At 38.3% G+C, this 27,634-nt stretch overlaps 3 protein-coding genes across 3 annotated transcripts in view; all 3 read left to right on the top strand.

Annotated features, from left to right (window-relative positions):
- prtga (protogenin homolog a (Gallus gallus)) overlaps positions 1-10,198 on the top strand; it is a 42,417-nt gene extending 32,219 nt beyond the window's left edge. Inside the window, exons 11-19 of the mRNA XM_055174795.2 lie at positions 2,584-2,679; positions 2,761-2,947; positions 3,026-3,153; positions 3,261-3,431; positions 4,973-5,110; positions 5,732-5,855; positions 5,963-6,101; positions 6,177-6,275; positions 7,186-10,198. Coding sequence (XP_055030770.2) covers positions 2,584-2,679; positions 2,761-2,947; positions 3,026-3,153; positions 3,261-3,431; positions 4,973-5,110; positions 5,732-5,855; positions 5,963-6,101; positions 6,177-6,275; positions 7,186-7,518 — 1,415 coding nt within the window. The 3' untranslated portion in view covers positions 7,519-10,198. The remainder of the gene's footprint in view (positions 1-2,583; positions 2,680-2,760; positions 2,948-3,025; positions 3,154-3,260; positions 3,432-4,972; positions 5,111-5,731; positions 5,856-5,962; positions 6,102-6,176; positions 6,276-7,185) is intronic.
- Positions 10,199-11,780: 1,582 nt separating this feature from the next.
- Positions 11,781-19,860, top strand: pygo1 (pygopus family PHD finger 1). The gene is made up of 4 exons (XM_055174363.2): positions 11,781-12,001; positions 13,585-13,670; positions 16,404-17,526; positions 18,096-19,860. The coding sequence occupies exons 1-3, from the start codon at positions 11,953-11,955 to the stop codon at positions 17,511-17,513; spliced, it is 1,245 nt and encodes a 414-aa protein (XP_055030338.2). The 5' UTR covers positions 11,781-11,952; the 3' UTR covers positions 17,514-17,526; positions 18,096-19,860.
- Positions 19,861-20,962: 1,102 nt separating this feature from the next.
- Positions 20,963-27,618, top strand: dnaaf4 (dynein axonemal assembly factor 4). Its single transcript, XM_073853809.1, has 9 exons — positions 20,963-21,233; positions 21,359-21,506; positions 21,604-21,734; positions 22,276-22,492; positions 22,954-23,084; positions 23,516-23,625; positions 26,128-26,281; positions 26,488-26,593; positions 27,394-27,618. Exons 1-9 carry the CDS (start codon positions 21,111-21,113, stop codon positions 27,501-27,503), a joined length of 1,230 nt encoding a protein of 409 aa, XP_073709910.1. The 5' UTR covers positions 20,963-21,110; the 3' UTR covers positions 27,504-27,618.
- Positions 27,619-27,634: the final 16 nt, after the last annotated feature.

Here is a 27,634-nt window from a genome sequence, read left to right as displayed (position 1 = left end):
AAATCTAACTATCTCGGACAAATTTCGCCCACATTTTCCGTGTATTTTCCGTAATCTCTGTGTGACAAGGACTATTGTGTGATCATTTTAGAGCAGATGCATGCACATTGTGTGTATCTCATGTGTTTTGTGTGGAGGTGTACACAAATTGATTATTGAAACGTGTGAAGTCATACTGTACATGTAAAATCTCACAGCTTGATTTAATCAGGTGACCAAAACAAGTTTTGTATCTCTGCATCTTAGACACGTGTGTGTTGTTATGTCCCGTCCTGTACGTGTGCTCCTCCTGATCCTCTCTGCAGGTTTGGACTTGCCTAGATTTCAGATCAGAGGTCACACCACAGATGTCAACCCCAGCCCCCTGTCTCAGTGTGTGGTTAATATCCCCAGGCTATTGTACCGGAGGGATGTTGATGCCAAGTGCGCTTCTGGGCTTCGAGGCCTCTCGATTTCCTTTTGACTAAATGCACTTTTGGCTGTCTCTCATTCCTGATTGTAGATTCTGTCATCTTTTAAAGCCACATCTTCATAGTTGAAATATGTATGAATTAGTCTAAAAGTTGTTTTTGGACACTTCATTCAGACCGTCTCTTAGTGTTTCACTCCCCCTCTCCAAATACTTTCTTTATCTCTCTGTCTGTCTCTGAATGTTGATGGCCCAGAGAAAGAGGCCCGACTTGTGTGCCTGACCTTTGACTCCAGATTCTTTAGGAGTTTTATCTGTGTGTGAACTCTGACCCCTGACTGGCTCCATGAAGACTCCTCAGTGCTGTGGGTCTCAGGGACTCAGCCAATCGCAACAAAGCTGTTGATTTTGGCCACACCTCCATAAGGCCACAGGCACAATACATTTCTTATTTAGTAATCTGTAAAGGGATGTCACCTGTATGAATTGATCAGTCTTAGTGGATCTGCACATACATTATCAGACACTTGTGAGGTCACAAGATGGTAGCAGGGGGGGCCCAGCATCATTTGATCCTTTGATTTTGGGGTTTAGTTATGGTTAGGGTTGGGGTTCCGGGTGCGTTTAGGTTTTATTTGCACAATATGTTTCCCTGAGGACACTTGGCAAAATCAGGTCAAGCTTGAGAGAATCTTTCATGTCATTCATTTTCTTAAGATTCATATCTTAGTCTTTAACCCTTAATCTGATTTGTAACCTCATTGACAGACTACATGGATTGTTTGTACTTTATATGAACCGCAAAACGTATAAATGACATTCATATAATATAATTACATTCATATAACTTGTAATTTAGTTAATTGTGAATCCATAAGGAAACTGAAGAACAGAAACATGTTCAGATTGACAGCTCTGTGTTGTGTAGTGCCATCATGTGGCCAGAATTAGAAGCACATGACAGAATGAAACCCGAGGCCTTAAAGGATTAGTCAATTTTCTTTAAAAAATCCAGATAATTTACTCACCACCATGTCATCCTAAATGTTGATGTCTTTCTTTGTTCAGTCGAGAAGAAACTATGTTTTTTTAGGAAAACATTTCAGGATTTTTCTCATTTTAATGGACTTTAATGGACCCCAACACTTAACAGTTTAAAATTGCAGTTTCAAAGGACTCTAAAAGATCCCAAACGAGGCATAATGGCCTCATCTAGCGAAACAATTGTCATTTTTGGCAAGAAAAATAAAATAATATGCACTTTTAAACCACAACTTCTCGTCTTTCTCTAGTCGATTGCCCCAGTGTTTACAAGTGTGGAGAAAGAGGACCGTTCCGACGTTGTTGTATGTCGAATGATACTAATTAATGTCTTTGTGTCAATTTATTGTTTCATATATGTAACACGTGACCTTTCCACGCAATTACGTGAGGTCACGCTGGCAAGTCACACGGCTGGAGGAAGAAGAGAAGTTGTGGTTTAAAAAGGCATATTATTTATATTTCTTGCCAAAAATGACAATCGTTTCGCTAGATAAGACCCTTATGCCTTGCTTGGAGTCGTTTAGAGTCCTTTGAAACTGCAATTTTAAACTGCATTAAAACTGTTAAGTGTTGGGGTCCATTTAAGTCCATAAAAATTTGAAAGATCCTGGAGGGTTTTCCTCGGGAAGCATGGTTTTTTCTCGACTGAACAAGGAAGGACATCGACATTTTGGATGACATGGTGGTGAGTAAATTATCTGGATTTTATCCATAGTAAAACTAATCCTTTAATTTCACACATTTTTATTGCAGCTGTGATATAATGTAATATTTAACTAAAATATAAAATATATAATATTAAAATAAATAGTTTATAGTAAACCCAACTGAACACCTTTGAGCCAAACACTCATCACCCAAACACATCACTAGCTGCATTTCCATTACCATTTAAATCGCGCAAATTGACATTGCAAATTAAAAATATGGCTAATGGAAACACTTTAATTTCGTAAAAATGAACATTGGTCTTTCAGGACAAATGACCATAAACTTACTGACTAACACACTGGACAGACATTAGTTACATACCTGTATTCATATTCCTGCTATAAACCTTATATCATACATCTTACACATTCAGATAAAGCTGGAACAAGCATTTAATTTTCTTTTAATGTCTGTTATAGATCCCAGGAAGAAGTACCACGTTAAACTGTTGGCATACAGTGTTCAGGGTGAAGGATATCAGGCCGATCAGACCATCAGCACCCCTGGATGTGTTTGTAAGTTTAAATCATTTCCCTTATGATTCCCAAATGATTGAGATACAGTAACGTTATGACCGAAATTTGTTTATTTCGCAGCCGTCCGTGATCGTTTGATCCCGCCCCCTCCGCCACCTCATCACGTATACGCCCATAGTAACAGCTCCTCCTCTGTGTTCCTGCACTGGGGCCGGCCCGCTTTCACCGCGGGACAAAGCGTCAACTACACCGTACGCTGCAATCCCGTCGGACTGCAGAACGCCTCATTGGTGCTTTACCTGCCGACGTGAGTCAAGAAAGAAAGAGAGATTATTTTTTTTAAAGCTGCTCGCAAAGTTTGTGATTGTCATTTTTGTTTCTGCAGTGATGCTCAGAGTTTACTGGTCAGGGATTTGGACCCAAACACGAATTACGAGTTTGCGGTTCGTCTTCATCTGGATCAGCTGTCTAGCCCATGGAGTCCTGTAGTTTACCAGAGCACGCTGCCTGAAGGTAAACAGACACAGGATCTTCATTTGTCTTGACAGCTTGTTAGATGTTTTCTACATACATCTACATGTATTATGCTGTAGTAATAGCTTCTATGTTTCTCTGTTCAGCTCCCTCTCGCGCCCCTGTGGGAGTAAAAGTCAGTCTGATCGAGGGAGATTCGGCACTGGTGTCATGGAAACCACCCGACGAACCCAACATCACTGTGACACATTACACCATCCTGTATGCATCACGCAGAGCCTGGGCTGCTGGAGAGTGGCAGATCCTTCATAGAGAAGGTGTGTGTGTGTGTGTGTGCATTGGAAACCAATATCTCATTGCTTTTTCCTTTTATGTCCGTGTTTGCAAGTACACAGTGTTTGTTAAATGTTTCATATTTAGACATATTAACGGAGGGGCAACCTTCTGATTTCTCTGATAAGGCCAATACAGAAGTGACTTAAAGGATTAGTCCATTTTCTTATAAAAATCCAGATAATTTACTTACCACCATGTCATCCAAAATGTTGTCTTTCTTTGTTCAGTTGAGAAGAAATTATGTTTTTTGAAGAAAACATTCCAGGATTTTTCTCATTTTATTGGACTTTAATGGACCCCAACACTTAACAGTTTTTATGCAGTTTAAAATTGCAGTTCTAAAGGACTCTAAACGACTCAAAACGTTCCCAAACGAGGCATAAGGGTCTTATCTACCGAAACGATTGTCATTTTTGGCAAAAAAATATGCACTTTAAACTTCTCGTCTTCCTCCGGTTCTGTGACGCGCCAGCTCGACCTCACGTAATACGTCATCACGTCAAGAGGTCACGGACGACGGATGCGAAACTATGCCACGGTGTAACAAGTGTGGAGAAAGATGACCGTTCGGATGTTGTGTGTGGAATGATAGTAATTAATGTCTTTGTGTCAGTTTATTGTTTAAAATGGTCCGCAAATGTGCGTTTCATATATGTAACACGTGACCTCCCTACGTCACTACGCATTTACGTGAGGTCGTGCTGGCGCGTCACACAGGTGGTGGGAGAAGAGAAGTGGTGGTGTAAAAGTGCATATTTTTTATTTTTCTTGCCAAGAATGACAATCGTTTCGCTAGATAAGACCCTTATGCCTCATTTGGGATCGTTTAGAGCCCTTCGAAACTGCAATTTTAAACTGCATTAAAACTGTTAAGTGTTGGGGTCCATTAAAATCCATTGGAATGTTTTCCTCAAAAAACATAATTTCTTCTGGACTGAACAAAGAAAGACATCAACATCTTAGATAACATGGTGGTGAGTAAATTATCAGGATTTTTTTTTTAAGAAAATTGACTAATCCTTTAAACTGCAATTCATTGACTGGCCGCTATAGGTTGGCTCCAAAAGGGAGTCAATTCCCATAGACTTCCATGTTACAATGCCCAACTTTAAAGCAGAAAATAATATGTTTACAGCCTGGTACAAATTTTTTTTGGGTCTGTATAGCTAATTTTGCCCTTCTTGACAACTGTGAGGGGGTGAATTTTTTCGTTACTCATTCGCTTAAATGATATTAAGCCTTAAAGTTCTGCATAATTAAGGGCGTGGACACTTGAGTGACGGGTGAACTGCCACTGCTGTCACTAGAGTCTGCTAGGCGTGCGTGGTTTCAGCAACCAGCCACCTAAGCTTCACCCACGTCTCGCCTCTTTACCCATTTTCGGATATCTGCGAATGACGCGCGGCCAAGATGGTGCAGGCAGGCTTCAAAAAAGATCTTCACAAACCTATGAGTGACGTCACGGACACCACGTCCATAATTTTTACAGTATATGATATTAACTAATTTATCTCGTTGTCAGGGGGCATCACAATGGCTCTACTGGAGAAACTTCAGTCTGGTCAGGTGTACCTGGTGAAGGTTTCAGCGTCCAATCAGATGGGAGATGGTCCGTTCTCACCTGCAGTAGAACTGACTGTCAACTCTGCTCATGCTACAGGTGAATGACACGACCGTTAGTGGCCACTTTAGTTTGGAAGATGTTGTTTAGAGCAGACATGTGCATGTGTTTTATTCACAATATAGCATGGTTTTGAATTTCGTTTTGATGGTTTATAAGGTGCATTGTGTTACTTTTAGAGGGATCTCTTGACAGAAAAGCAATATAATCTATCAGTGGTATTGTATATAATGAACTGTGTTGTTTTTATTACTTTATAAGCCGTTTTTATCTCCATACACTGTCGGTGCCCTTACATGGAAGTCACAGCCGAATTTCTACAGTAGCCATAAACTGACATACTGCTATTGAGCGCATTTTCTCAGATGACGTTTTTGTCCTGTGGTGGCTACCGTAGCTTCTCTATGCGTTTTGAGCTGTGGACTGAGCCGTTGGTTACAATTTACAACCTCACCTCTAGATGGCACTAAAAATCAACACAGTGGACCTTTAAATTGTATATAAGTATGCGCTTTACGTCACAGCTGTTACTATAACATTTATTTTAGCAGCACCATTGGAACAGTGTTAACCAATCAACATCCAGGACTGAGACAATTGTAACATTATAAAAAGTGATGAATTTCAGTCATTTACAATAGTTTTGTCTTCCACCTGCAGTGTTTTCTGATGGCTTTTATCATCTGGATCAGCGTTCAGTGACCGGTATAGCAGTGGGGGTGTGTATCGCTTTAACCTGCATTATCATCTGCATACTCATACTGGCCTGCAGAAGCAAAACCAGGTAACCAGCTCACCTAAGATTTTTCTAGACTGTAGTGCATTTACAAATACACTCAGATTGACTGTTTTCTGATAATACCGTGATTAATTTGAGTCATTACATTATAGGAAATCCTGTACTGCCAAACCCGTGAGACAAACAGGAGGAGAGACTCCGCCCACTGCTGTCAATGTGCCCAATGGAAGTCAGGCTGAAAGTGCGGAGGTGACAATGCCTATGATGAGAGACCATTTCATTGATGCAAAAGTATGTTCAAAATCATATTTTAAGTCATATTGGGTTTTGTGGAAACGCTCTTATAGGTGCATTTTAACATTTTAGGGAGGAACAAATCTGATCATTAACAGTTACGGGCCAGTAAAGCCAACCAATGAGAAAAAGAAGAGAAACAGATGGAGCTTCTTCAAGAAGGATGAGAAGGTATTATATTTTTAATGATGATTTTGACAACGATGAAGTCCACCTTTTCCTAAAATCTCTTCCTGACCATAATACATCGTATTTATAATGTTTCTTATAAGTTTTTTATTTATTGGAGATAATTTCTGTAATTATTTTTTAAATAAAGCCTAAAAGCAGTACAGCAATATATATAATATATATATATATATACAAAAATCGTAAGTACTTTAGAATGCATAACGATTAATCGCAACTAATCGTTTGCAATATTTTTGTTTACCTCATATATGTGTGTGTGTACATGTTATATATATATACACACAAATATATTATGCAAACTCAATTTTTATATAAATATATATATAAACACACACACATACATTTAAGAAATGTAAGAAATATAATGTATATATTTTTAAATTTATATATAAAAAATATATATATATATATAAACACACACATACACTTAAGAAATGTAAGAAATATTATGTATATATTTTTACATTTATATATAAAATAAAATATATATAAAAAAATATATATATCTGTGTTTCTTAAATACGTACATGCATGCGTGTGTATTTATATATACAAACTAATTACAAACAGTGCACATACATATATCATACAAAAACAAACTTTTATTTTGTATGCGATTAATCGTGATTAATCTTTTGACAGACATAGTACATACATAAATATTTCTTAAATATATACCTGCATCTGTGTGTATTTATATATACATAATTATTATAGACAGTACACACACCCACATATGTAAACAAAAACGTTTATTAATCGTTATGCAGTTCTAGAAATGAATATCTGACTTTTTCTGGTGTGAATTTTAAGCCAGAGAGATTTCTTTTCATATTTACTCATATAGTTTTGGTGTTGAATTTCTTATTTACTAGTCTGTTTATTACAGGGAGTGAAGAGGATCTCAAGTCCCTCATACTCGTATCACCCAGGCACCACTCTGCTGTGTTATACAGACACACCACCCAGATCCCCGCAAGATCTGTTCGGTCCACCAGAGGGCAACGGTGAGGGCTCCCAATCCAGTGAGGGCAGTCATGAGACGGGCGACTCTGGCCGCTACTCTCAAGATGATACGGAGGGGATGAACCTGTCGCTGGGGGCAAGCAGCGGCCCGGCCTCCCTGCAGGGCGAGGAGAGCGGAGAGTCCGAGCATTATGTGATGGAGAAAGAGGCCACAGAAACCTCAGCTCAGCAGCGGGTCATGATGGAGGGCATCTGACATTTTAACATAAACCCAGGGCTCTCTGACGCCCTCTGCTGCTTCAACAGACTACTGCGTGGGAAACCCACAGGCTGCTGTGTACCGGACGACCGGCTTTAACCCCAGGCGTCCGTACACATTTCTTGGTGAATGTATTATCTGTTTCTTTTTCATTTTTATGAATGATTGTGTGTTTGAAACTTCTCACCTACCATGAATGTTTTGATATATGTGACATTTTCTGCTCAGTGAGTTTAAGTTGGAAAAGCTCCCATCAACTTCTCATCTACCTCACTTTACACATGATGGGAGCTTTCTATGAAATATTTAATATCTACTTTATACACTCGCTGTGCACTGAGCTCTACATTTACAAATTCATTAATTCTCTAATTCCATATTTTTGGGGTTTGTGTGTTTGTCCATATATGTTTGTTTAGTCCTAAATGATGCATTAGTTACTCAGGATCATAGTTTTATCTACCTCAGGTTAACAAAGAGTAAACTTTCTGTTAAATGTTTATTTCTAAGATGTCTATAATATACAATTAAGCGTTTTGTGTCTTTCGGCGGCCCCACTCCAAATCTAATAAGATTTCTCAGGTTAATTGTTTGTGTGTTTTTGCTCTTATAGTTTTATACTACCTCATTTAAAGGTTTTATTTTTTTAGCTGTAGTGGTTTTTATTGTCTCAGGGATCAAGTTTAGTACATTTGAAGAGCCGTGCGTTTTATACATTGACATGGTTTGATTGACAGGGTATCCTTGTGCTGGACTGCTTATCTGAGGGCGCTTGACCCGTGTTGAATGTGTGATCGATTTCTTTATGTAGTTTATGTCCTCCTGTTTTCTACTTTTGAAGTTACCAAAAATGCTGCAAACGGATGAGTTCAGCAGATATAGCTTTAATAACCGGCCTTAATGAATGAAGATATTCTCAGATATATGAGAAAGAGATTTATTCAATGTTCGAAAAACCAAAGATAATAATTGAATCATTGAAAAAGTATCAATGATCATAAAACCTTTATGCCTGCAAAGATCTATTTTTCTTGACATATGTACGAGTTTTAGTTAATTTCCTAATGCTTTGAAATAGTTAAAGCTCTTGTAGATTTAGAAACATGAGTCTAGCACTTGTCCTTCAGATTAGTTTTGCTTTGTGTTTTGGTAGGTTGAACAAATTATCGTGCAGCGGTGATGCGCCAATCATCCTTACAGCTGTTTGCTTCTTTCTTTTGAGATGATAAAATGACAATGAGGTTATCAAAGATGGAAATGTGGTCAATTGACATCAAGATAATTGATGGTTTATGGTATCTCACGAAACACACTGTACCCCAAATCAACAGACAATTGTAACCGAGTATTTTTCAAAAGTAAATGTATTTAGATTTTGATATTGGGGTGAAATATGTTAATGTTTTTGAGAAATGTACCCCCTAAACCAAATATCAGCTTCCTTCATTAGAATTTCAAGTGCAGCGTGAATGTGTTTGTATTGTACATGGAGATTATATTTAGAAAGAGATATTATATTATAAATCATTCATCCTTCCACACGCCTGAAATTCTTCTTAATCAGAGGAAGTTGATTGGTCTCGGATGGCCGATATATTTCAATCAAAGAGACACAATCAAGTCCGAATGTTTTCATTTCATAGCAAACAGCCCGAAACCAAAGATTGTTGTCACCGTTGCACGGATGATAATTGTAGATTCCTTCCTTTTGCATGTGTTTGTCAATGTTCAACAAAGCTGTATAGATTTACTACTTGCCGAAAGAGCATCAAGTAACCAGAAACAGTGTTACGCAGTCTTGCTTTCAATTGTTTATGACATTCAAGCAAACCAAAGATGATTGTTTTTGTTTTCTTTTAAAACTTTCTCACTGGAGGAAAAAAGATTGTATTTTGTGTGTGTGTGTGTTTTGGGATTAATTTATATGCCCTAAATATTGTAAAAATACTGAATAAAAGTTTGGGTTTGTTTCCCTGCTGAATATACAGTCAAAAACAGCTTTAACGCACCTAAACCGGTTTGCTGGTCTTTCAGACTGATCAGCTGACACGTGACCTTTAAAACCAGCAAACCAGATCTTCTGGGAGACCAGCTAAGACCAGCAAACCGGTTTAAGATGTCCTGTTAAGCATGTTTTATGCCTAAAATGTTGTTTTTATATGACTTTCCCTTGTTTTAGAACAGTATTAATCTGTTAAATTGTCGTATGCATTGTGAATTATTTGTTATTTTACACATCGGTTCAGAAATTCAGCTTAACACAATTTTCAGATGTTTGTAAATTATAAAGGGGTTTTCATTCTCAAGCAGCACACCCAAACAGAAAGTCTTTTTTTATTTTGTTGCTTGGCTATTGAATTTTTGAATTCATTTCTAACTGAAATGAGAATTGAAAGAGCTTTGTAAACTCCTCCAGGAAGAATCAGAAAGATTAATGCAGTGAATGTGTTTCGGATGCAGTAACCACATCTATAAGCCTTAAAACTGAATGTATTTCTCAATAATCAAGATTCCTCTTTACATTCTTTGTCTTTCATTTCAAATACTTGTAACATGTGTTTATTGGGAGATTTTTCCTTACAATACGGTGTAACATTTACGTTATGCATTAAGTTAGACCCAACCACAAAATATCTTTTGTTTATAAAGAATGATTTCCAGTTCAAATAAAAATCTTGAAAATGCCTGTTGTATTAGTAGTGAATACTTAAACATACACCCAGCGTTATAGTTAAACACTTTTAATTTACAAATTAAAAGTCTCATATAAACTAATGATGAGATTAGGAGGATCAACGTTTGATTTCACTTTAGTTTCAATCTTTGACATCTTTATGATGATTTTAGCCTTACTAAAAATGTATGACTTTAGTCGGGTTTTTACAGAATGGGTCACATATTGCAGTTATACAAAAGTTTTGTCACACTCACTCGTTCTTTATTTATATTTTTTCCATATTACAGAATAATAATAAACTCGTCCAAACTAAGGCATAACACAAATGTGACTGTGAGAATCATGTTGGTGACTAAAAGCATCCAAAATAAATCAAAACTGTTATCGTACGCATGTCATTTTTTCAAGAAGCTTCTCAAATTTTCAATTTAGGATAAATTTTAAAGAGTAAGGAGTTCATATTTAATTTGGGCTCTTATTGGCTGCTTTTTCTTCAATATCCAGTGTAAGTCATTTCAAAAATAACATTTTAAACTAAAATTTTAGTTTTCTAATAACAGAAATTAATCTGTTTGGCACAAATTTGGTTTTAAACCAAAAATATTTTTACATTTATTGTAACAGCATTATATTCAATGACAATGAATATTATGCTGCGTTCCAGACAACTCGGATTTAGGATATTTCCCCACATCAAAACCGGAAATAACGTTTGGATGAAGAAACATTAAAAATATTTCGTAACATTAAAACATGAATGTTACTAATAATTTAGTAACACTAAAACATTTAAAGAGTGATTTGTAACATTAAAAGAGCGCCGTTCCAAACATTATTTCCGGGTTTAGGTGGGAAATATCGTAAATCCGAGTTGGAACGCAGCATAAATACGATTCATTGGCCTCCGGAGGTCGCAATTGCAAGCTGCATACGTCATCAAGACTGTCTTATTTCATAACATTAATAATTATAAAGTCGACTATTATTCTTTGTTAATCGTACATTGTTGTAATATGCTTATTGCTTGCAAATGTAATGCTCAGTTAACTGAAATAAACCAGGCTTGATGACATATGCAGTCTGCAAATGCGACCTCCGTAGGCTGCAGCCTTCGGACTGAGATATCCGGCCGTTATCATCAAACGTGTCAGGGGTCGTGAAAATCACACGCAGACATTCGTACACGCGCACGTTGTATGGAGAGAAGTATCTTCCCGCCCACACAAATAAACAGATAAATATGAACATTTATGCAAACATAAATAAATAAATAATCGACGGGAAACCTTGAGCAAGCGAAGCTGTCATTAATTTCCGTGAACGGTCCCGTTTAAATCAACGGTGTCCGCTCCTTCAAACTTTTAACACAGCGTTGTTTTCCTGTGTCTCGCAGTTACTTAAACTACTACGGCAAAGGATTGGTTCATAATAATTCTGCATTAATTATGCTGACACTTTCACTCTAATCATCCAATAGTGAATTGGGCTCATCAATATTAATTAGGCTCCGATGACGATACTTGGTATCCCACCAATGACAAAGCGTTGTCATTTTACTATTAAACATACAACCTTCGCCATAGTAGTACTACTCTCGCGGTGAAGTCGCTTCCCGGTTGTGTGCACAGAGTCGCCGTGATTACATCAAAACGGAGGAGGAACGACATAAGTTGACTACAATCAGTCTTCACAACACCAAAGTTACTCCATTTCGCCGTTCCTTCCACGAGTTTGAGTCATGTGAGGCTCCTGTAATGTCCACAGAGCAGGATAAAGATTCATTCTCTCTGAAACGAAACCGAGGTAACGTGAACATTCCGCGTTTGATTTCAGTGCGCGTGATTACCGGAGAGACGGCGGGCTTTAGGCCTTCAGTGACGAACACAAAAGTTGATAACGATGTTTTTACACGTGCGTATGAAGGAAATGTGTATCCGACATCATAACAAAAAGTGTCAGATGAAAGAGTTTGGTTAAAGGAATTTTGGGGAAGTTTAGACTTTGGAGTTTAACAGCAGGCGAGAAACTAATCAAAGTTGTATTGATCAAAAACACACAAGCACTTTATATTATTAATCAAAACAGAAATCGCGACATGAACAGTAAAAGTTAGAAGAAAAAGGAATTTAAGCAATTAAGGAAAATACAAACATCATGTGGATATGGAAATGTTATGATGATGCAATGAGGAAAAAGTCTGTAACCATCAAGGGCTGTCATCATAATCTTTTTTATGGCTTATTTTATTGATTTAACACGGGAAATTTAGTCATTATTTTCATATGAAACATACTGTAACTACATGGGTGTAAGATGTACCTCCCCTCCTTAAAAAATTATAAACACCACTCATCACTGACTGACAATAACAAACAGCAAATCATCAATCACAACTGTAATGTCATGGAAATGCTGATTAGTTTAATAGGCCTGTAACTCAAACTACTATAACGCTTCCTGTTTAATGCGTTGTATAACTTATAAGAACTAAATTAATCAAACCCATTCTAAAAGTTAAGATCTTATTAAAATCTGTTATTTACCAAATATCTGGTTTTATAAATATGCAAGCTATCAACTTTTTGGATTAAATGAAGTTCATGTAATCCAACCAATCACGGCAAAGAGGTCTCTATTTATGGGCGACCCTCACCTCTGTCCCGTGACAGTTTTTTTGCAGCATCCCTCGTCCACCCCCTCACCTCAGTCTATGCTGGTATATCTATCCCAGTTAAAGTCGCAATGAAATGAAAACATCAAATTTATTTTGGAATATTGTTGTATTTAAAAAAAAATGACTTCTGTGAGCTTAATTATTATTTTTTTTATCTCCTCCCCTCCTCGAAACATCAGGCTTATTCGAATTCGTGTGGTGCCGCAAGAACCGACAGAAGGATGATGTCAAAGTATCGCGAGGGCAATTTGAGAAATCTAATGGAGTAATCTTAATTTCGATTCGCTCTCGCTGTACTTTGACACCATTCACTTGTCAGTTTTCTGCACCGCATAAAGTGAAACACACCTAATCTCTTTTTACTTTGGTCATATGATATGGCAAGTGGCCGGGGTCCGGGAAAAAGTTTGCAGCGATCAGCAAATAGCAACATGACCCAACTTCAAATGATCCAATCAGTTTCGATGGACTAATTCAAGTCAAGCCCTACCTTTTCTCATTTCAGAAGCCATTTCACTTGAATATACATCACCATGGGGAAAAAAAGACTATCTGTATTTCCGCTTCATGGCGACTTTAGGGAAGGGGGAGTACTCTGGGTTCGGGCTTATATTCCGTGCCACTGAGCACTTAATTTACATTTGAACACATGTTAATGTGGACTATAACTATTTTATTTTAGGAGTGTTAACCTCAGCATGTGATTTTACAGGTGTGGACGGTGGGCTGGATATTTTAGGAAGTCCTGGCCTGCTACTTGGGAGCCCTGAAAAAAAGAGACGCAAGTCTAGCACACAGGTACAGTATAAACCTTATGGATATAAAGTGCGCACACACTGTTTCAGCAACATTTTCCATTTATGCTTTTCATAGGCATATGTTAAAAACTTTTCAAAAGTAAGTTTTTTAAGATTTAAACCAGTGGTCACCAATCTTTTTTCGGCCCAGGATCCCCAACCTTGGCCTTGATGAATGGATAGATCTACCTATTAAAGGGCCTCCAACTTGAGGCGTTTAATTTAGGCTATATATAGTTAAATTACATAAAATGCATGGATCCAATTTTCAGATGCCAAGAAAACTCATAATATTTAAAGTTTCCATTTTCCGTGTGGCAAATTGAGGGGGAACATTGATTGACAAAGTTTTTAACATTCTTAACAAATAGTCAGTATGTCATTGCAATGTGAAACTTTATCATAATAATGACTTCATATTTATAAGATACTTTCTCATAATTTCAACTTGGTATCTCATAATAATGAAAAGCTTTCTCAAAATTACAACTTAAAGCTATAAAGCGACTGACTAGCAGCAGGGCAAATTAGTCGACAGGGTGCTGGGAATTGTCGCGGTGATCCCAATGATCCGGACCTGGACCAACTTATTTTTTCTCTTGTGGGATCTACAGGAAAGTGTCAAAGATCGACCGGTCAATCGCGATCGTTGTGTTGGCGACCACTGATTTAAACTAAACCAACCAGCTCAGGGGTACCAAAAAGCTCATAGCCAAGTTACTAAAAATTAAACAAAAAATATAAAAATAAACTGAAATTTAAATTGGAATGCAGTCAATAGTAGAACTTCAGCCTAAATGCTAGCATATAGCATTAAAGCCGCTCTATGCATTTTCGGCGTTTTTGTCAAACAGCGACCCCTAGAGTCGCTGGAGAATACTTTTCTGAATACTGAAATAATTTTCGAAGATAATGACCAGGTAATGTTTCACAATTTCATACAAATATTAGGCTACTGCATAGTCTACTAAACTACAGATGATGGTAATAGGATAATAAGAAGTTTATTTCAAGTGTAGAGTGCATATAATAATAAAGTACCGAATTTGCTAGCTTATAACATTTTTACATGATTGCAGCTAAATCACAAGCAAACATTACAAAATGCCATGACAAAGTTAATCGTGTATGTTGCATTATTTCATAACGTTGTTCGTTATAATGTCACTATGATTATTGCTATTTATCATAATAGTTTGCAAATTGTGCATGTTTACACTATTTACAACCTCTAGGCTTATTTATGTCCTGATAATTATGTGAGATATTGACAACTGTTGTCATGATAATCGCATGACATACTACAAGCAAGCGCAACAACATACAACATAGACTGCAAACAAGTTTACAAATGAGAGATTTACTTACTAGTCCATCAACAAGATCGCCAGATCAGCATTCCATCCAGTGCTGTCTTTTAGCTCACGCCAACAAGTAAAAACCTGACCGAGTGGGACTCTTGTCCGGTTCCTAACGCGGTCAAATTTTCTTTTCCTTGTCCTACTCTCTTCCGGATGCGCTTTCTTAACTTTTAAATCGTTTAGCCTCACGTCTCAAATTTGTGTGTGCAGTTGTTGTTATAGGCTTGATCGACTTCATGCGGCGCTGCAGGAGCCGTCAGCCGGATGACGTCAAAGTGCCGTCTCGATTCATTCTCGCGGTACTTTGACGTCATCCGGTGGTCGGTTCTTGCAGCGCCACACGAAGTCGAACAAGCCTAACGTGTGTGACGTCGTTGCCGTAAAGCAAGTCGTGATTCTCGCGAGATTTGTCAGGGGCGGTTCTCTCAAGCTTAAATTGGTGGTTTTGCTAGCAGCGTCCTCCCCGAGCTTCAACAGGAGGATGATTCGCCCTGCTATGACTTTGTTTACCACTGAAATAACTTTGAAGCTGTTATATTAAGGTAAAATAACTGCATAGTGTGTCTTTAACTAGCATATAGCGCTAACTCAGCAGTCACAACTTTGTTTTTAGCATTGTAACAACAGTGTACTTAAGGTAATATGTGACATCATGTGGTGGGAATACATCTCGACTGACAGTTGGTGTTATGTTGAGATTGGTCTGTTTTCCAGCAGTGTTTTGCATGCATGAGGTTTACATAAGAGGGAGGAAACAATCGTGTTTGAGGCTCATGATATGTCATTACCATGTACAGAACTCTTATTATTCATCTATACCTACATTAATGCAGGTTTACATTCTACGGCACCTTTAAAGGAACAGTATGTAAGAAATTAATCATCAATTAATCATAAAATGGCCCTGATATTTCACTAGACATTAAGAAATCATTTTAATTTCAAATACTTATATCACTCACAACAGTGGTCTGGCCAGGATATTGTCATTTAAAAAGTGGAGTTGCAGCCCTCAACTGATGTTATGCTGTCATGTTGTGTATTGGCCACCAGTTGTGTGATTGCAGTACCAGTTTTAGCCACAAGTTTTGTCATTGCAATACCAGTTTTGGCCACCATCCTACATACTGTTCCTTTAAGTCATTGAGTATAGATATGTTTAACATATCACCTTGATAGATCGACTTAACTGGATAAATAACTGGATTCACAGTACTTAATGGCAAAGCCGAAAGCTGGTGAGCTCTGGTGATCCAGTAACATAAACGTCCCAATTTGCTAGAGCTTACTACATGATTATTGATTATCAATAAAGGCCTAGGTGCATCACGGATTCAGGTGTGTAAATTAATGCCTGTCTCTTTGTCTTACAGGCACCCTCCTTCTCTCCCCTGTCTGAATATGCTCCTCCACTGAACCCGAGCTCTGATCACTTAATAGCCGCCAACCCTTTTGATGACAACTACAGCTTGCCATCTTTAAAGCCATTGTCCTCCGTTAACCCCTACTTTGGCCACTCCCATCACCATGGGTTTAGTGGCTATGGGCCACCAAGGATGGCCCCACAAATGGGCAACAGGATGCCCTTTCCTTATGGGTCCCCTTACCAGATGAGAAACCAGACTCAGCCGTTTTCCCAAAATCCCATGGTCATGGGTCTCAACCGGGCACCGGGATTTAACTACAGGCACCCGGAGAACCCTAATTACGGGCATCAGTTTGGCGGCGGCATGCAGCTGTCTCCAGTCCAGCCCTTTAGACCAGGTCTAGGTGAGAATGTCAATCAAATGCCACTTCAGAATCGAAACTTTCGAAGTAGCCCTGATTGTGGTCCAGAGGAAAATTCAGCGTCTTCTAAAACAGGCTTAGACATGAGTCCTAAATTCTCCCGGCAACAGAATAAGTCACGTACGTCTACGCCCAAACAGGACCCGAGCGAGACCTTCAGCAGAAATGCCACACAGATCCCATCGCCACGCAAACAAAATCACAACTATGAAGGTGGCGCGTCCCACGACAGCGCTATTGAGCTTAAAGCAAAGGGTCGAGGAAACACACCTGCAGCTGTTGAAAAGCTCAACGGTGTCCTTCACCCAAATAACGATCCGCAGAAGAACTCCCCGCGACCCGCTGCTTCTGATAAAGTTCGTAGAGGAAACGGTAACGGCTCTGCTCCACTGCCCAATAATAAAGTTCATAGCCGCTCTAACAGACGAAGCACCTCGTCCGAGCCCGTCTATCCCTGTGGTATATGTCTGAACGAGGTCAATGATGACCAGGAGGCCATTCTGTGCGAGGCTTCTTGTCAGAAATGGTTTCATAGAGTTTGCACAGGAATGACTGAGACGGCGTACAACCTGCTAACAGCGGAGATGTCTGCGGTTTGGGGTTGCGACGCTTGCATGGAGGACAAAGAAGCTCAACTGCTCAAAACTCGAGATGACCCGGGGACGCCCTCGGTGACCAACGACGGACAATCGTGAGAATGACTTTAGTGTGAGTTATTGACGTTAAAGTTCAAATCAATGTTTTTTTCAAAGTTGTATTAGTCGTCATCCTCTCTATGAGCTGGACATGTTTAAAAGGGATTGTTTTTCTGCTTGCTGGTGTCTTTTAAAACAGTGAAAAATTCTGCCCCATGCATTTTTGCAATGACGTGAATGCTGACAAAAAGTATTTAAGAGCATATTTAAGACCTTGATTAAACATGGCTCCAGACTGCCACCAAAATTTGAGAGTGTGCCACTGAATTTTACATCCAGTCGCACATGTCCGACCAGTAAATGTGACCTTTTTTTGTGATGTGACACTGAATTTGAAACAGCACATTGTACTTTCAGCGTTTATCAAAGTATTTATTAGTAATACAGTGGAAATTAGTAGATATATGATTATTTGGTTAGCATGTTGATTTACGGTGTGTGCCCCTAAATTTTCTGGTTGCGCCCCTAAAATTTTCAGTTGGGGGCCACTGTGCTCCTAGTGAAAAAAGTTAGTCTGGAGCCCTGTTAAATATGTCTTAAAAAAATCAATGTCTTAAATACTTATGTTATTTGTATTTTCAGAAGTAAGTGATGGAGGTCAGATGTCTTCCTTTGGCTCACTATGATCGATCAATGACGTCACGATCATGGTCATTTCATCTCTAATACTGCAAACTTCCTGATAATTAAAACAATTATGGGTTGATTTTCCTTGCATAGTCTTTTCAGTTTCATTACAGTTACATTACAGTTGGTATCCAGGTCCTGAACAAGCAACAAAAGAAGCAACTTTTTGTTTTCTTCAACCAGAGAGATGTTGTGATTCAAACCTCTATTGGAGATCAGCAACAGTCTGCAAAATTAAGAAATGGCTCTCTAAAAACTTTCCATTTGTTTTATTTTTAAACTAATTGAGTTTTTAATAGATGACAATCATTTAATATGTAATAAATTGGGTCTTTCCCAATGAATGTAGCTATACTTGAGCATATTTTCAGATACACTTTTACGAGTCTAAAATATGTTGACTGCTTTCTGTAAAAGCATGCAGTTTAGTCACATTGAGAAATCTTCCTGCTTGTGCTACATTACTTTGCTATCTTCTTTCGCTTTGTTGTCATACAGCGATGATCAAATGAAGTGAAAATCTTGAATTCGAGCCAGAGAACAAGCTTGAAGAGTTTGAAACAACAAATGCACTTGATACTTTTATGTTTCGTTTTTTGACTGCTGCTGTCTTTGTGTGTGTTGATTGGGATTTGCTTGATTTTGGGGCAGAAATAGGGAGGTTTGTTACTTGAAGGCCTTGGGGTGCAATGCATAAAATAGCACAACAGTATATTTATAAATTCAAAAATATCTCGTGCATTTTTCAACTAGTTCTCTTTAAAATTGAAATTGGTTGACAGTGTTCATGGTTCAGTTTTATAAAGTGAGATATTTCACCCCAAAACTTGGAGTTACAAAATAAAACATTAAAAGATGCATTACAGTATTTAGAATGGTGGGATGCAATATACCTAAGGGTTTTAAAATATACTGGGCATGTTTTAATGAGATTTCTCTATATTGTATATCATCTCTAATGTATTTTACTTCATTTATTTCGACTTTTTTGGTTTAAAAACCAGGATCTGGGTACAGTTTGGGTTTGCTATTATAATGTTACAGTGTCATATTTTTTATGTATGAATGTGCTGCAGAGTTGACCAGGGAGCTCATGAATGTATATTTGATATCTTGCACAGACATTTCATTATTCAAATATTTTCACACATTAACCTAAAGATGATGTGCCATTATACATGAGTATTTTTGAGTATCTGATCCAGATTTTATTATACTACAGTGCCAATCACAAACAAAAAAGAAGCATTTTGAATGATTGCACTGTAGTTACTTGTGTTGTATTAATGTATCTGCAGGTCATGATGTGTCTTTCAAAATTATTTCATTTGACTGTTCTCGGGTGCCTTAAATGTTTTTTATTGGATGATGCTGAGAAATGATATTTATAGATATAATAAGATTATAAACCCACTTATCAATATGGGGTGAGGGTATTTGTGGTGTGTGCAACTAAATTTATAATAGATCAATGAATGTATGGATTCAAGAGCTGTATAATGAGCAATATGAAGCATTTAACAAAAGTACTTGGCATCCTCGAAACCAAGTTGGTACAGTTCATGCAGACAGTTTCTGAATGTAAATTCTAGTTGTTTGGTTGTGTTAACTTGGCATCATTTTAGAGAAACCTTCAAAGCTTTTGTTTATGTGTCTTGTTTCTGTTACTTCACACTACGGTGGTTAATAAAAAATTGATTTTAAAAAACATTTTCTCCTATACAGTGTCAAGTGTTTTTTATTTTATTTAACATTCAATAAACATAATACAAAGAAAACATTTATCATAACGGAGATGCAAAAACTTTTTACAGAATACATGGACTACTCTAAATAGACAAAATATAGACCATATAATCTATACAATTTTCACCCCCAATACTGTCAAGTGTGACATAAAGTGGTCAGGATGTGAAAATCTGACTTTTTTCATGTTTAAGTGATATAATTGTGTCTCCAGTGCTTCTATCAACCTAGTAACTTTTTTGGTAAAAAAGTAAAGTTGTAAGTTAGTAAGTTTTGGTAAGCCATTCTTTGCAAGCATGTAAAAAATTATGTAATTCAGATTTTGTCTGTTTTGTGAAGTAGGTAGCAAGGCCAATTACCAAAAATACCACCCCTTAATCGGCACTATCCAACCACGGCATTGCAATAGGCTTTATGCCCAGCTGCACTTCCTGCTTCCTGAACTTCAGCCAGCTCCTTGTTTCCTGTCTGCCATTATTGGACAAACTGATTAATACAGGTGTGCCTGACCTCAGTAGTCACAACAACAATAATCAGACACACCTGGATTAATCCGTTTGTCCAATAATGGCAGACAGGAAACAAAGAGCTGGCTGGGGTTCAGGAAGTAGTGGAGCTGGGCATAAAGCCTATTTAGTGCAGAGAGAGAAAAAATGAGTTTTAATTGCAACAAACCACCATCATTGCGATCAGTGTTTGCATTTCATCAGTTCATTTGCATTTTAAAGGACACACCCAATAACGGCACATTTTTTCTCTGACCTACAAAATGGGAATTTTAACATGCTATAATAAATTATCTGTGGGGTATTTTAAGCTAAAACTTCAAATAAGCACTCTGTGGACACCAAAGACTTATTTTACATCTTAAAAATATCTCATAATATGGCCACTTTAAAAAGTTTCCCAGTGTTTTATTTATGAGTCGCGTACACGTGACCTCTCACATCAGTATTACTGTGCCATTGCGTCTAGGTAAAATTTTTTTGCAGAACTACATTGCCTGGCGGAAGAACTTTTTGTGTCGATGTCATTGCATTTTTGTTGCTTTGTGTTTATTTTATGAAACATTGTCAGGTACTGTATATTACAGCGGTAACTTTTTATTTATTTTGTATATTTGTTCACTTCTATGTTATACGGTACTCTTATCGCTCCGCCCCTTGGCAACCACCGCTGGTGCGTCGTAGCAACCATCTTTAGCGTTCGTTTAGTAGAGTAGAGATGCCGCTGACAGTGACCGACTACACGTGGACCCAAAGCGAGAGCACAGTTTACATAAGTGTGCCTTTAAAGGGAATAAAGACCACAAACGTCCATATCATTTGTACGGATGAGTATCTAAAGGTAAGCGCTCTCTTACGTCATTACGTCGAATCCGCACACCGCACCCGCGCGCTCTTAAACTGTGACGCATCGGGTACAGAACTGAAGAGATCCTGTGAAGTAAACTTTCTTTCATTGTTTTGCAGGTCAGTTTCCCCCCGTTTTTATTTGAAGCGTTTCTGTTTGGTCCGATAGACGAGGAAAAAAGTGATGCCAAAATCGGAAATGGTGCTGCGGTTTTTACACTGCAGAAGAAGACGCATGAGCTGTGGGAGAAGCTCTTTGCATGTATTGGTAGGACATCTTTCGGTCTCACTGTATGACTGAATGGCATGATGGTGTTGTATTAAAGATGCATTTTAAAAACCAATTTGTCTTTTTTGTTCCTAAGATAAAGACACACAGAAGCAGATCAGAGAGCAAGCGATTGTCAAAGTCCAGGACAAAGCTGCAGAAAAGTCAAAAGCCAAAGCCACACGGATTCAACAAGAAAAGAAATTTGCACTGGAAACAACGATGAAGGTCTGTTTACTGCATTATTTGTTCATAACTCATCTTTAACTTACACAAAACACTAACAGTCTGAATGCATATTGCCTTAAAGGGGACATTTCACATAACTTTTTTATTTGTCAAATAAATCTTTGGTTTTCCCAGAGTACGTATGTGAAGTTCTAGCTCAAAATACCCCATAGATAATTTATTATAACACGTAAAAATTGTCACTTTGTAGGTGTGAGCAAAAATGTGCCATTTGTGTTCTTTTAAATTTAAATGAGCTGATCTTTGCACTAAATGGCAGTGCCTTGGTTGGATAGTGCAGATTAAGGGGCAGTATAATCCCCTTATGACATCACAAGGGGAGCCGAATTTCAATGACCTATGTTTCACATGCTTGCAGAGAATGGTTTACCAAAAGTAATTACTGGGTTGATCTTTTTCACATTTTCTAGGTTTATAGAAGCACGGGGGACCCAATTATAGCACTTAAACATGAAAAATGATATGTTCTCTTTAAAAAGTTTTTCACATCTTAACTTCCTCTTGGATGTTCTGCCTGTAGCTTGAGAAAGAGGAGCGGGACAGGATTCAGAAGATGAAGGATGAAGAGCACTTGAGAGCCACAGCAGAGCTCGAGATCTGGAAAAAAACACAGAGAAAAGCTGAAGAAGAGACATCATGCAGCTCACACGATAACAAACCAGTTCACCAGAAAGCAGAGCATGCGAATATTACACCTGCGGCTAAACCATTACACAATACTGCCAAAACTACAACTGGTAAATAGGCTTACATAACTAGTCGCTTTAAATTAACCAGCACATAGAAGATCTAGGGGCGGTTTTCCGGATTAATCCAGGACTAGGCCTTATTTATTTAAGGACATTTAAGAGGTTTTAACAAACAAACCAAATACAGGTGTGCATCTTGAGACAAAACAATGCCACTGATATATGTTAAAATATGTCAGTACAATGTGTTATACAATTAAAGTAGTTTAAACATGCATTTTAGTCTTGGACTAGGATAAGCCCTGTCCGGGAAACCGCCCCCTAATGTTATTACAGCATTTTTAGACTTTTCCCGAGAGAAGTAGACAGGACTCTTAAAATTAACTGAATGATAAAAGTGGTCTTTATATGCCAAACGAGAGGTTTTGCGGCATTTATTAGGATCACGGTGCATTATGATATATAATTTTGTGACTATATGTTTTAAATTATAAACATGTTTATTCTAGATCAGAAAAGCAGTAAGCAGAAAGCAAAGCCTCTACCTGCTCCTAGACCTGCTGGCTGTATTAAGATCAATTTCACACCACGAGTGTTTCCCACAGCCCTGCGGGAGTCTCGTGTAGCGGAGGAAGAAGAGGTGAGTTTTTTCCAGCACAGATAATCATCATATCCATCTGTGATGGTGGAAACACTGTGAGATCTGGGTGGATGTGGTTCAAGGTAGTGGTTCAAGATGCTTTCAACAGGTGTTTTAGGATTCGTTGTAAACTTGTGGACCTATTTTTCCAAACGCCTCACACCCGTATATTCTTCCGTTGAGAGCTTGAATAATAGACCCTCCAGCCCAGTTGGTGGCAATAATCCACCTTTGCCAATTGCAAGAATACATACAAGGTTCCCGGCGCGGAGTAATACCGTACCTCACAGCACATCTAATACAAGTCAATGGAGTTAGACAAAAACTATGATAAAACAGGGCTTTAAGTGTGAAATACCGAACTTGTCCTTTAAATTACAGATTCAGATAATTGTAATATTTTGTATGTGTTTGTGTGTGTGTTTGAGCAGTGGTTGATGAAGCAGGCGGAGGCCAGAAGAACAGCAGACTCACAGCTGAATGAACTACAGGACCTAACAGATGAAGAAAGAAATCCAGATTGGCTTAAAGAGAAGGGCGAGTAAGTTACACTGCTCGCATGCGTTTATATAGGCAATAGTTTTTGTACTGATATTTTTGTTGAAAGAAGTGGCACTTATCATTATATCATATCCGTGTAATTGCTTAATTTGTTAAGAGCAGAATACACAAGTGGTGTGTTATATGTACAGTTTACAAAAATATTTTGTCCCATTCACGATTTTACATTTCCTTTGGTGTTTAAGTGTGTATTAGTACGTAGTAACGATATGCAAAAGTTACAAACCCCAAAGTAAACGATGAGCCGAGTTATCATCTCCAACCTAAATCTCTTTTCTTGGACTACAACAAACACACAGATTGTAGGCAACCGTTTACTTCCTGGGATTGGTGATGTAGACAAGATCGACATTATCATAATTCCTATCGCTTTGACTCACAGCCTGTAAGTTAACTGCTGTTAGCATTGCATTGTGAGTGAATCTTTCAAACATGGTAAGGAGCGTCACATTTCCAGCTGATGTCAGAGGTATTCAGGCTAATCACAACGTACAGATTAGCTGGTCAATCAGGGACACAGTGCTTTTCAAATCAATGAGTTTTGTACAAAATCAAAGCGTTTGAGGAAGATAGGGATATCTGGAGCTACAAAAATGTATGGTATGTGGAAATAATGTGTTTTTTGAACCATAAACCACGCGAACACGTTGTATTATACCAAATACACAAAAGTTTTTTAGCAATGAAATAGGTCCTCTTTAAGTGATGCTCAAAGCTGTTTTTCTAGAAGTGCCTTTGTGCACTCTCAAGTCATTGACTGGACCCATGTTCATAGTTAATATGATGAACTATACTTGAAGTTACCTGACACCTGTGTGAACTTCAGTTACAATTGAAGAGCTCAAATGCAAAACCCCTTTAATGCTACGTACACACCAAACGTGGGTCATCGCGTTACTCACTCTAGATTACTCGCAGGATTTAACTTCGTGTCATGCAAATTTTCCGCTCAAGTTGAATTTTTTTTAAATTTGTTTATGAGCATTTTTCTCTCTTTCAACTTTCAAATACTGCTACAACTTGAATGATGTCCACGATTGTGTTATGGGCGGGGCCATGCTCAGTGGCTCCAGTGCATCATCAAGCCACCGTTTTAGCTCCACCCAAGTAATCCTGAACACAGAAATGTGGAAAAACTGTTTAGGGCTGTTAACACCACAATTCATTACTACTATACATAGTTCAGTCTTGGTAATGTGTTTCAGCCAGTGGCGGCTCGTGACTGCACTTCCGAGGATGCGCTAATTCATAATAAATGCTCGGATTGTCACGTGTGTGGTTCCCTTTTCCAAAATATGTGTCATGGGTGTGGAGAGATCCTGTGTGCATCACGTGTTTTGTCAAAATAAGTGCCTGCTGGAGACGCGTAAAAACCGTTTATGATAAAAGAGACGCTTGCGTTCCCTTAATACACGCAAGACACTCACTTAACAGTAAACTCTGATTACGCATGAGATTGTGCGAATATCTGGCACATGCAAGCGTCTCCTTTCAAGTTCAAGGCAGCAGGCACTTATTTTGGCATGACACGTGATGCACACACGGTCTCTCAGAGGGCAGAACACATGCTTTGAAATGACGAACCACACACATGACAAGCTACATACATGTTGTGACGAACTTTGCATCGTGCGCTTCAAAAATAGAAGTCACCAGCCGCCACTGGTTTCAGAAATACATTACTAACAAATCTCCACTTTTAAAATGTCTTTCTGAATGAAGATAAAAGGCACAAAAATAAGGTGAAAATCCTAATTTTCAGTAAACCTCCTTTAACTGGGTAATAAAACTCTGGCACCTTGACATACCCTCTCCATTATTCATCCAATTTTTCTTTGCACTTACGGTACGTTCACACGGAGCGTAAGCGTTAACGGTTCCTATTCACTTTTAATGGGTGACGTCATGCGTTGCCAAACTAAATTGTGGATCCGTCGTCCCAGCGTCAGTGCCGTTGCTCGCGCCAGAAGTTGAAAATTTCTCAACTTTTCAAGCGGCAACGTGTGCATCAGCCAATCAGATCATCTTATGCAAATAACCTATAGGCAGCGCCAGCTAATTACGTTTATGGAAGACCGGAGCATGTGTTGCGGCCACTAGGATTGGCTGTTGGCCACGCTTCAGACAAGCCTTCCGTCAAGCGTTAATGGTTCTGTCCCGTGTGAATGTACCGTTAGAGGACTTTGCTGAAAAATGTCAGTGGCATTTAGCAGATTGTGCCAACAAAATAGTATTTCAGAATGGCCTGAGACCAGGAAGGATTGTGTAATACATGCTGAGAGCATTCTGTCAATATCAATAGCAACACCTCCAATAAAAACACCTTGACAAAAAATTAAGCTATAGCATAATTTGTTTGAAAACACTGATATTTAAAGTGTGACTTTAGTGCTCAAATACTTTTAGTGCCATTGTAAATTTTCATGGCATGATGAGAACTTTGCAAAATCCACATAGTTTTAACCTGATCTCTTCTCTGCAGTAAATTCTTCCTGGCAGGAAACTACCAGGCTGCGGTCAATGCATACAGTCTCGCCATTAAACTCAACAGAAAGATTCCAGCGTTGTTTTCCAATCGAGCCGCCTGTCATCTCAAGATGAGAAATCTTCATAAAGCCATTGAAGACAGCTCTCAGGTCTGTTTATTGTCTTGTGCCTTTAAATTTGTTCTTTAAAGGTAGTTTCTAATTTTAGGAGTGTTACCAAGATAAGGCGAATAGTATTGGCAGGTCACCATAAACATCAATAGGATACAAATAGATCATTGCCTGTTGGTGCATTATTTGTGGATGTTCTTTGTTTTTTCTCCTTCACATTAACACACATTTGTACATTTTCACAGGCTCTGGAGTTGCTGACGCCTGCAGTTCCCGCAAACGCTGCAGCTCGACTGAAGGCACACGTCAGGCGAGGAACAGCTTTCTGTGAGCTGGAGCTTTATGTTGAAGGTGAACATGATTCACACACAAACATGATTCTGACTCCATGAAAACACATCAACCTTGGCAGTTATGTAAATGTGTGGACACTGCATGCAAACCTCTGCTACTTTATCGACTTGAGCAACAGTTATTCAAAAATGTTGATGATTTCTTCAAGGCAACATTTAGACATTAAAAACAGGGTTTTCTCAGTATAATGAGTTAAAGCAACACTATGTAGTTTCCATGTAAAATGACTTACAGCTCCCCCATGTGGTTGAAAAGCGCAACAGTGCATGGTATCAGACACTCTTCTGCAGGCAGGGGGAGGGGCGGGGCTGTGTTTCCTACCTCCACCGCCACTTTCATAGTGTGCTTGTAGCAGCTAGGAGGTTGCTCAGGTTGCAGAAACAGTACAATTTGTCCAGTTAAAAGTTGTTCTATCACTGAAATAATTTTAGAGAAATTATTTAAAGGTAAAAAAACTACATAGTGTTGCTTTAAAATGGAATCGTCACACACCATGAATTTCCGTTTAGATAGGAATGATGGGAAAAACTGAATTGCAATACTGAGAAACACAACTCAGTCACACATCAGAGAAATTTTATTAATCCAACAAGTTTTGCAACACAACAAATAACTTTGACTTGTACCTATTTCTCTCTGATATGTTTCGTAACCAAGTAGACATTTTTTACTGTGTCCCTGTAGCTCAATTGGTAGAGGATTGTGAAAGCAATGCAAAGGTTATGGGTTTGATTCAGATAACTTACAGAAATTAACTACACAAAATTTCATTGTTAAATCAGTCTGATGTCTCGCAGGTCTTCAGGATTATCAGGCTGCTGTTAAGATCGATCCACACAATGCAGCGCTACAGGCGGATGCAGAGAAGATTCGCCAGATCATACAGGGATCCACATCCAACTCCTGATGTCTACATCAATAAACTGGAATTATGCTTGTACTTGTTATCGATACATTGTATGAGACTGTACATAAGCATATTTTTTAATGTGACAAATAAAGTACTGATTCAGCTGGAGAAATTGGGACTGTTTATAT

The sequence above is a fragment of the Misgurnus anguillicaudatus genome, chromosome 15 (genome assembly GCF_027580225.2).
Source record: "Misgurnus anguillicaudatus chromosome 15, ASM2758022v2, whole genome shotgun sequence".
Classification (NCBI taxonomy): domain Eukaryota; kingdom Metazoa; phylum Chordata; class Actinopteri; order Cypriniformes; family Cobitidae; genus Misgurnus; species Misgurnus anguillicaudatus.
The sequence above is the reverse complement of the archived record's forward strand: the minus strand, read 5'-3'. Positions and strand labels throughout refer to the sequence as shown.

Excerpts from the sequence above, each read along its gene's own strand:
- pygo1 (XM_055174363.2), top strand. The coding sequence starts at position 11,953 with ATGTCCACAGAGCAGGATAAAGATTCATTCTCTCTGAAACGAAACCGA. Across the intron at positions 12,002-13,584 it reads CTCTCTGAAACGAAACCGAG|GTGTGGACGGTGGGCTGGAT; the intron begins GTAACGTGAACA and ends GTGATTTTACAG. Across the intron at positions 13,671-16,403 it reads GACGCAAGTCTAGCACACAG|GCACCCTCCTTCTCTCCCCT; the intron begins GTACAGTATAAA and ends TTTGTCTTACAG.
- dnaaf4 (XM_073853809.1), top strand. The coding sequence starts at position 21,111 with ATGCCGCTGACAGTGACCGACTACACGTGGACCCAAAGCGAGAGCACA. Across the intron at positions 22,493-22,953 it reads TACTGCCAAAACTACAACTG|ATCAGAAAAGCAGTAAGCAG; the intron begins GTAAATAGGCTT and ends TGTTTATTCTAG. Across the intron at positions 23,085-23,515 it reads GTGTAGCGGAGGAAGAAGAG|TGGTTGATGAAGCAGGCGGA; the intron begins GTGAGTTTTTTC and ends GTGTTTGAGCAG.